Source organism: Lepisma saccharinum, chromosome 8, assembly GCF_977018435.1.
Source record: "Lepisma saccharinum chromosome 8, izLepSacc3.1, whole genome shotgun sequence".
NCBI classification, from domain to species: Eukaryota; Metazoa; Arthropoda; class Insecta; order Zygentoma; family Lepismatidae; genus Lepisma; species Lepisma saccharinum.
In genome coordinates, this window is record NC_139236.1 from 65,333,752 (window position 1) to 65,344,673 (window position 10,922).

At 40.2% G+C, this 10,922-nt stretch overlaps 1 protein-coding gene across 1 annotated transcript in view; it reads right to left on the reverse strand.

The window, feature by feature from the left end:
• The window catches only part of LOC145991075 (uncharacterized), a 122,567-nt gene extending 115,147 nt beyond the window's left edge, over positions 1 to 7,420 (reverse strand). The window contains exon 1 of the mRNA XM_083126796.1: positions 7,285 to 7,420. Within this exon, the coding sequence (XP_082982922.1) occupies positions 7,285 to 7,360 (76 nt within the window). The 5' untranslated portion in view covers positions 7,361 to 7,420. The remainder of the gene's footprint in view (positions 1 to 7,284) is intronic.
• Positions 7,421 to 10,922: the final 3,502 nt, after the last annotated feature.

Sequence of the window (10,922 nt, forward strand, 5' to 3'; positions counted from 1 at the left end):
CTTCCTATCTGCCACTAACTTATCGATATTTGGAATAATATCCTTCGAACACGCTACATTTCAAAGAGAGCATAAATGACTGTTACTTAACTCATTTCTTTTGAGAGATTTGACTTCGTTTATTATACTTCTAATAACCTTGGTTTGTTCAACAAAATCCCCCACATATGCAGACGGCAAAGAGTTCATTGATTCGTAAACACTATGTTGGAGGAACATATTGTACAGGTTTTAGCATTATTTTCGACGTAGCCTAGCAATAAGAATGTTTATAATATATTCTCGTAAATAAACCTGTTTTTTAACGAGAAAACGACTTTTTTTACGTATTACTATCTTCGCAAACTCTTGTAAAATATGGCCTAAGTGCACTTGCACTTCGTTCTTTCGTTGAGGGACAATATCCTCCTCACTTGTAATTCAAACAGGTGCTCCAGTAATGGGAAACCAACACGAAAACAATTTGTGGTTTCTTAAACGTGTCTCCGGTTCATACGAACTTTGGGCCTCAGATGCAGTGGTGTATTTAGGGAGGGCTATCAGGCGTGAGCTCAACTCTGAAATGTCCTCCACCGAAATTGAAAAATGCGATTATTTTACATCGCTTTTATAGTTCTCTAACTAACTCGTGACGATGAAGATAATGTATAAACGAACAAAAGATCCTTGGTCAGACAGAGATGAAAACCCGACCTTAGATTTCTGGCAATAGACTTTGATAGTACAGAAGGACTGGTGCAAATAGTGCAGGGCTGACATCTACACCATACATTAATCTGAATCTTAATATATCACTTGGCAGACGCTGGGCAAAGCTTAAGTGCACTTTCATACACATGTAGACTGGACTCATAGTTTAAATGGGAATCGAACCTAAGACCATATGATTGCCAAGCAACAGTGTCTCCTACTAAGCTATCGAAGAGGTTCTTCATTGCATCCATGGGCGTTCGGAAGGGGGGGGGGCAAGGGGGGCCCCACCTGGAAAATGAAAGTCAACCAAAAATTATGTATTTCACACATAAAATTTCATTATAGCCACAATAATGTATGTTAATTATTGCATGAACACCATAAATTCAAATTTAAGCAATGTTTTTTTAGGGAACAACCCTCATTTGGGGGAAAATGTGACTTGTTTGCCCCCCTGGAAAAAAAATACCTTCCTTGCCCCTCCCTGGAAAAAATCCTGCGGACGTCCATAAACACATCTATAAAGATGCTTTTCGTAGTGGAGGAAACACAAGTGATAAGTGTACTTCATCAAGGTAGTTGTTACTTTAAAGTAAGGCAAGGAAAGCTACTTTATTTGGGGATTTGATACTTACTTCGGCGTCAGTGTTGCAAATTTTGACCTGATGTAGCAGGAATGTAGCGTTAAAGTTCCAAGAAAAATGTTTACATGTTTCTTTGCCTTCGTCCTGACATCTATTTCATCCACGTCGTTCTTGTTTAACCTTTAAAAGGCAGGAAAGCAAGATAATAACAAGAAAAAACCACAAAAAACAGTTGCATGGCTTGCTAATGTTTTTATCACGTGGCAAGTGCCCATTTGAGACGCCACTCATCTGAACTCGTACCATCTTTTACCCGAGGCAGGGCGTCACGTATTTTTGGACGTACCACGTGTGATCGTGACAGGATTTGAACAGGCTACGTTTCATTTCCAGGACAGCACGCTAATGACCTTGCGTTCTGGGCGCTCGCTCTTCTTTCCTGCCTCGAAGTTCCACGTGACAAACCCCCACATACTGTATCCCTGCGCGAGCATCTGTACCGGTTTTATCTATCTCATGTTCTTCCGCCCGGGAATGTGATTTTATACATATGAGTAAGAAGGAAAGTATAAATTATATATTGTGTTCTATGTATTGAAACGACATAGGGATATACATTAAAAAACTACTACTGTATATTAATAAAACGAAATATGACACATAAATTATGTGTTTAGTGTATTAAGTAGATTGATTGATTGATTGATTTGGTGTTTTAAGTCCACTTTATGCACAGTAAGGCTAATCGGGACTGTACCTACAGCTTAAAGTGGGATCCGAACCACTATGTGCCTCCACCGGGTATCGAACCCGTGACCCCTTGATTACAAGGCGACGAGGCTACCACTGCGCCATTGGAGAGGCCCCTTGTGTTCTATGTATATGTGTCAATAATGTTCATCACATAATACACTAGGCGCAGTGGTAGCGTCGTCGCCTCGTAATCAAGGGGTCATGGGTTCGATACCCGGTGGAGGCACATAGTGGTTCGGATCCCACTTTAAGCTGTAGGTACAGTCCCGATTAGCCTTACTGTGCATAAAGTGGACTTAAAACACCAAATCAATCAATCTACATAATACACTAAACACATAATTTATGTGTCATATTTCGTTTTATTAATATACAGTAGTAGTTTTTTAATGTATATCCCTATGTCGTTTCCGAAAGACGTGTCAAAAAATACATATATACTGTATGGACAACTAGAAAATATATTAATGATTTAAACAAGATATAAACACGAACGAGAAAGTGTGGGGTGAAGCCACGTGTCAGTCATTATGAAATAAAATATTACGCGCTGACTATTATGTATAAATACTTGCAAGAATTAGAATATAACGTTTATATTAAACTTAGTATGCATACCAACAAGTTCAAGATCTAGGAAGATCATATCGATGGCGAACTATGTGTAAAGTTTTCTAAATGAGTAAGGCACCACTACAGCGAAGTGGTTAGCATATCGCGCTACAACGCCAGTGATCCTGGGTTCAAATCCGTCCTGGGTGCAGGTGTTCTTTTTGAGTGGGTTCCGGGTTTGAATCCCGGCCTGTGCATATTCTCTGTGAGTGTCCCCTTAATAAATTTTATCATGTATCACTCATCTTCACAGTCGCGATTAGCCAAAAGTGGCAACGCTAGATAACAAAAATGAAATCAAAACAATTCTAAAATAATTTGTAGTGTCTTCATAATCGCACTAGGTGATGTAGCTCAAAGATCATTCATCCTCGATTATAGAGCGACTCGCTGCTCATGGTGAGCTTGATGGTAAGGTGCGAGAGGTAACAATTATACACTTAACTGAATGGCAATGCACAACTCTTGAGTTTCACACCCCTACATACTGGATCAACATGGCTAATGAAAGGTATACCTATCTCTATCTGAAGCTGATGTTCTGCGAAGACTGCTTATGGTTGAGCCTGTACAATTGAGTCTGACTTGCGACTCGCTCAACACGTCCTTGCCAAAACGTACTTCTGCCTTTCTCTCTCTCCAATGTCCTCCCAGACATATATCCTAATCGAATTTACTACATAATGCCGACTCAGACCTGTAGTTTCTTCCTTGATTGCGCTTGTTTACACCGATGGCGATCAAGGAAGCTCGGCAATGTCTGACAATACATTCCTTAGATCGTTGTAGATATTTCCTGTCTGGAAAGGTGATGGCTACGTAACTAGGATTTGGAGTTCGTTGTACGTTATATATCAAAGATTCTACAGATTGTTACGTAATATTAAAGTAAATTTTCCTCTAAGGCACGTCAAATTTGGGGGAGTCGTTGAAGTTCAGGGGGAACAGTGCCCCTGCCCCCTCATCGACGTCCATGAGAAAAGGGACCATGGGTTGAGTTTACAATCATGTACTATAAATACAATTTGCAAGCAATGAGGATTTGTGGTGTATTAATATTGCACGACCTACGTTGAAAATTCACGGTTACACTGAACATTTTGTCCTATACAAGACGCAACCTTTTCGAACACTTCCGTACAACAGGTATTCAAAATTCTGAAAAAATAAGATCTTCAATATAAGGTCTATAGCTAAGAAGCATGAGCGTGTTTATCGCATCAAATATTTCATCTCACCATCTCTTTTAACCCAATTGGGACACGTAGATAATCAAATATTCATTTCCCTGCGCAATGCGTTATGTGTGTTGCCTAACTGTACGGCGATCAGTTGATTTTAAGAGCAAATTTACTGTGCCAACTTCTGCTACCGCCGTCGAGCTAGACAACACACATAACGCATTGCAGGGAACAGGTGTTCCATTTTTACTGCCGGTGACTGTACATAAAAAGATCTGAAGGTCCGAATAGAAATATAGAATCTTCCATTTTGATTCTATTTCTTGTTGTTTTATGTGCCATTCATAGTGGGGAGTTATGGGGTTTGGTGTCCCAAAAATTCTGAGTTGAAGCCCATACCATTGAGTTTTTTTCTTGTCTTGTTTATCTAACCACCGTACCTACTCGTCGCCATGACTAACATAAAAGTCTAGAATAGCGACATTGAATAACAACAGAGTAATCACACTTACACCCCACTGTTTAGAAGATTTTGAAATCAGGGAACCTGAGAGGTTAGGTTAATTTGAGCTGCCACCTGTTGTTCTTGATGGAAACTAGTTCACACACTTTGTGGAAGTCTTCCGCTATTTAAGGAACTTTAAGAATTAACTCAAAATTATACCAGAACATTTTATCATAATGTTGTGTTGGGTGATTTCATCCCGCGGATCCAACGGGACTTCCCCAGAGCCTATTTCGTTCCTATGCTCAGATAGGCTAATAGGGAATTGCCCTACAGTTTAAAGTGGAATCCGAACCAGCGTGCAATGTTCCTCCTCCAATGGGTATCGAATGCAAGACCCCTTGTTGTGTGTATAAGCTTACGCAACCACGAAACTATTACCAAAATACCTAGACAACTGCGAATTCAAATCATACAAAGCGGTTTCTCAGGCCAATCTGTATATAAGGCTGGACCTGTTGCAAGTAATATAAGGATTTCTGCCATATTGCCTATTTATTTCTGTCTCGGAAGCTTTTGAAGCATCCAGTGCCAATATTGCATTTATCCTTACAGAGAGAGACTATGTTTTCATGCACTGATATATCCGTTTTCTTTGACAACTATTCTCATTTCAAGAAAACTGACCATACGGCTCTATAAGCCACTGAAAACGCAATAGATCATATCAGTATAGTCGCCAGTTCAAATCACTATTAAGATTTATAACTAATCACAATAAATCAGAAACTATAATACTCAGAAAGATGAAACTTAATTAGTTTAACGTGCTCCATTCCAATTGCCTAACTCGTTAGATTTAGTGGCAGGTTGAATGACTAAAAATATTACTTTCTTACAGAAATCTCTTAGGACTCAGTACTTGTCCCGTTCCGTTAAATTTGAAAGTAGCTAGTAAATAGGCTGAATTCCTTTATTAACATACAAGAACGTATATTTCATTAAACTTCAAGAACGAACCTTCCATTAAACAATAAGACAGAACACTTCATTGGAATTAAAATAATACATTGTAAAAACATACCACAAAACTACAAAGGTGATTCAAGATCACTTTAAAATATACATCACTACTCTTGATTAGAGTTAAACTGCCATCTATTTTCGGATTGGTTAAACGCTAGTTATGTAACATGATACTGACGCTGGTAATGTATGTAGGTATAATAATTGAATTCCAGTTTAATGCCATAATAAGTGTCAGTTTACAGATTTTCTGACTTTTACACCACACCGGTACTCATTTTGTTGCGCTAAGAAATAACGTCAAGCAGCAAAAATTTGATTCAGTCTGTTTTGCCCTTTTATTGATAACCCGTAGCTGGCTCGTTGTGGTTACGTGTTAAGTGTTCTTGTAAATGCCCTTTCACCAATTTCTAATCATTATTCATCCTCATCGCCGCGATTAGCCAGGGGTGGAAGAAATGAGACGTAAAATAATAAAAATGCAATACAAAATACAGTATAGGCAACTTGGGACTAGAACCACAATCAGCGAAAAGAGTCCCCACCAAGACTCGAACCCAGGGATATCTTAGTACTAACCGTTACACTATCGGAGAGGCCTCAAATGCAATAATAGCTTCATTCGCGAGGGATGGTAAACATGTAGGAAAGGTAGTGTGTCGTTAAAGGTGTAGAAGAAAGGATTCGTACATTCTCGACCTTTGCAGTCAGACGGTGGTTGCGTGAACAGCATCGCGCTCCTAGTAAGCACCAGGACATCCATCTGACACGAGATAACTTGGATCACCGCTTGGTACCCGAACACCCTTCTAGCAGTAACTCAACTCACCGTTAAGTAAAGTAGCGAGATCATTAGTTAGAAGTATCAATTGACTATATTCATTAGAGTTTACTATAAATGGTAAAATTAACTATGGTAAATTTTGTGTAGAAGTCCAATTTATGCATACAGGTTAACCCGAATTAGGTCTACTTAAAAAAATAATGCTACTGGGTTTCCACTAGGAGCAGTAGCGCCAATGCACCCATCCATAGCGTCCAGAGGATTGCTAGAACTATCTATAGTATTGACAGGCTAATGGTGTAAAAAGACACCAAACATGGTGCTAAACAACACCAATAATGCAAGAAGCATTCTTCTAAAACAGCAAGTCTGACTATGAGTAAGAACACGCCTGGTGTTACTTTCCTGTGCACACTGCACCTTGCAATGAAGGCACATTTAAGAGGGACGTGGAGATAGTTCCCCACACATTATCGATCTTGGCCAGTGGAGATGATGTGATCAGTAACACGCTCCGGCCGCCTTTATCCCCAGGGTTGTTCCCAGGTACCTACTTATTTGAGACTGGATGAACCGTAGAGCCTCTTTATGCGGAGGACAAGTCCGAAAAATTTCCGATCTTAGATCACCCATCCCGGGAATCGAACTCGGGTGGCTGTCAGACGCCTTAGCGACTAGAAGACCTGGTGTTACTTTACACCACACTTATGTGTGTGTGTGTGCGTGTTACGTTTCTCTAGTAGGTCACATCGCGCTACGACGCCAGGGGTCCCGGGTTCGAATCCTGGCCTGGGCTTGGATGATTATGAGTGTCCATTCATGAATTTCATCATCAAATGCGAAGTAAAATAAAGCAATCAATCAATCAATCAAATCTAGTAGGCTACGAACTGTGGGGTTCTCATTGAGAATCTATCACGAATCAGTCGAACAGTTCTCGATGGGTGCTGAAAATCACTCCCAATCGGGTGCCAGCACCCTATCGTGACACTGGCGAACCTTCAGAAAGAGCCTAACGTGTAACCTAACCCTGTTGTGAAGAGGGTGTCAGATTACACCAGCTCAAATCACCGTTTGCTAAGGTTGCTTGTCTATCCACTAGTTGTAATTTCCAATGGGTATATCCGACGGCAAATCCCATCATGGTTAACACACGGAAGCACTTGTCACAACGCGCAGAAATAGAACCATTGCTGCACCACCTACCTGTAAGCGACACCGCCACCAAGAGGAGCCTCCAATGCATCGATGTCTTCTGCGTCGAGCACCACTCTAACTTCATCCGTCTTCCCCGAGAGACTGCACTGTTAAAAACCGAAGACCCGTTTGGCGGCCAGCTTTAAGTAACAATCCATGAATGCCTTGAGGTAAAGAGTAGTACACCTGAGCGAACACTGCGCATGCGCCGAACTCCCAAGAGAGCACAAACACATATACAGACTTCGGCGCAACCAAAGAGAACCCATTTCACTTCTTCGTGTCCTTCGAACTTTCATCTTCTGTGCCTGATGGTCTTCCGCGGAAATGGCCATCGCTTCCTTTCCTCTGGTGAAGAAAACGGCAATTATCTGGAGCCATCCTTGACCATTTTTCTTCTCCTCTTTAAGTCTTCTTGAGGTGGGGAAGTTGTACTGGACGTGAGACATGTGGATAACCTTTTACATTTTGATGGATGAAAGAAGCAAGGCCTCCCTCGGAGATGGTACCCCTGTTGGAGGAGGAGGGCTCGCAGGGACAATGATGTAACCCTATAATTTACTGAGGACGGGAGGAGCGCGAAAGTGAAAATTTCACGCTTATTCCTGCGCCCAAAAATCCTTTCGCGTCGCGTTTTTTTTTCGCATTTTGGCCTTCCCGTGTATTCCTTTATTTGCAGTTTTACTATTATGTTTTTCTTTCGTTCCAGAGCCTCATAACAATCAATTATCCATATATATGGATAATTGATTGTTATGAGGCTAATTTTAATGGCGCCCACGGACCACGGAAACGTGTAGAGGACATCAAAACAAACAACTTTCCTCAGTAACATTTTTCTCGTTGGTGCATCGTTTCGGCGCTACAGTATTTCAAAAAGTCCGTTTTGCCGCCTGAATGCTGGCAACCACACACAACATTTGATTGCATTTGTGACGTCATATCCCGTCGTGAAGCGATGCGTTCCAAGGTTGCCAGGAACACACATATTCTGCGAAAAATGACATAGCTACAATCAACCACAGTATGTACCGTAAAACAAAACGAGAAAACAAACGATACGAAAAATGGTAGAATGAAAATCGAATTCAAGTGGAAGTGGTCATATCGAATTTTGTCTCAGCTTACATGTCAAATATTTGCAAATTTAGTTACCAAGTTGGCATCTACAATTTAATCTTATCCACTTTGTCCTTCTAATACTAGTTGTCTGTGACACACTGAACAGATGACAAAATAGAAATGAAAGAACTCAAAATTCCAAAGGTAAGCAACACATAGGTTAATATAATGTATATTTTAGGGCATTATGAGCCAAGTGGCAAAAAGTGGTTGAAAAACAGGGATATAAGTAGTAGTAATACAAGCTCTCCGACGACTGTGCTTATCTATGCACCGGATACACATGTAATAGTTTGCAACTGTGAACAGGACAGTATATTCCCTACTGATGATTCACCATTAGATTCTTACTGTGGCTGTACGTGTTTTAGCCGTAATGTAACAACGTGAACCTCGGATACTTCCCTTATCAGCACAAAAGTACCACATGGCATCTGGACACAAACCTGCAGATATCAACCTTGCAACGAGATTTGCAAATATTTGACATGTAACTGGGCGTAAACAGCCACATGTAAGTTGTAAGTTTAATAAAATTTATTGTTGTTGATATTTGATATGTAGGCTGAGACAAAATCCGATATTGACACTTCATTTTGAATACGTTTTGTACCATTTCGCATATTGTTGGTTCACTTCCCCTTCTCCCGAGATGACTGCTGATCTGGCTGGTGGGCTGTGATGTCTACTGGACGCGTTTCTCGGTCCGTTTTACAGCTAATAATGTGGTTGGTAGTTTGCCATCTTTCACAAAATTTGTGTGTTCCTTGCAACCCTGCCGTGCGGTGTATCGCCGCAGGAAATGACGTCACAGATACGATCAAATGTTGTGTTGGGTTGCCAGCATCCAGGTGGCAAAACGGTCTTTTTTGAACGGCTGTAGCGTCGAATCGACGCACCGAGAAAAATGTTACTGAGAAACGTTGTTTGTTTTGATGTCCTCTATACGAATCTGTGGTCCGTGGGCGCCTTTACAATGACACCCTGTATATATATATCAGGGGCGTATCCAGAAAGAAAATTGGGGTCCAGCCAGGGGTGCCCATCCTCCAAGACCAATGGCGTGTCCCCCTCATTAATATTACGATGATAGTTATCTATTTTCTTATTATTATTAACTGAACTCTTCATTCGAAATTTCACGAAGTCCCTGAAGCAGTTCTGTGACGTCTCTTGGCTAAGAAATAGCAGAGGTTAAATTGTGATGAGGGATCTAAATACTTTGACAACTGTACAGTGAAACTGCAAAAATTTTCTCTGATAAAGAGTAGAATTAAGAATATCTCCTCTTTAAACTGCGGCTAGAAGATCAGTGATGGTTCACTCGGACAGCTCCTTAACTGGCAAAGTTTAAGAAATTTAACAAAAACATGAAGTGAATCGTGTTTTTCTAGAAACCGAGTGTCACACATTGACAATAGTTTTTTTCAATGTCTAGTACATAATGCAATATATTAGTTTTTAGTATTTCACCTCTGCATATATCATTAAACAAAACAAAATCAACTTCACTTACTGTACCAAAACAGTTTCTCACTGAAGTCAGATTTTCAGCTGATACACTGTATCACTACTCAGTGTGAAACTAAAAAAACAACCCCTTTAGTGGATGTTATTTTCAGAATCCACAAAGAAAAGAAAATAATTTGAGGGGAGGGTCATTTCAATGTATTCAGAATATAGTCTGTGTGTCCCACCCGTGAAAATGCAGTATATATGGGGCAACATTTTTCTTATATTTTCTGTGCAATGAATTATGAACTTAACACTGTTTATTAAATATAACTACCTTTAGAATACTTCCCCAGATTTAATAGCAGTAAGTGAATAATTTTGTGTCACGGGCGGGACAGATAGAACACCGCCCCTTCACTTAATAAGAAATTTATTTTAATTCCTCTGAATTTTCAAATTAATAAAAATAAATTATTTAAGCCAAGAAGAGAAGGTAATTGACCTTTGAATGAGAAATGTAACAGTTAAAGAAGGGAAAAAAATAGTTTTTGCTGTCACGGGCGTGACTCAATACAAAACAAAAGTACATCACAAAATTAGAATAAACGAAGAATGTGTAAAATACCTTCTACCTTGTAATTTAATGATGTATAATACTTGAACTTTAATCCAAATGACTGTTGAATTTTAAAAAACTGAAATTCCGGGGCACTTTGACATAGAATATCCCATATACACGTATGATTTCGTCGCTAGGGAGTCTGAGACTCGAGTTTGATTCCCTGAGTGTGTGATTAGAGGTGGACATTTTTTCATCATGGAGCAGAAGCTCTGGGGTTCACCAAGCCTCTAACTAATGCGTACCCAACCTTTAGGGGTAAGGCAGCTGGAGCGTGGTGCTGATCACATAACATCCACTGCACGTCGATAAACACACACACACAGTAGCGTAGTGTTAACGCTGTCGCTTTGTAATCAAGGGGTCCCGGTTTCGATACTCGGTGGAGGCATAGAGTGGTTTGGATTCCACTTTATACTGTAGGTCCAGTTTCGATTAGCCCATCTGTACA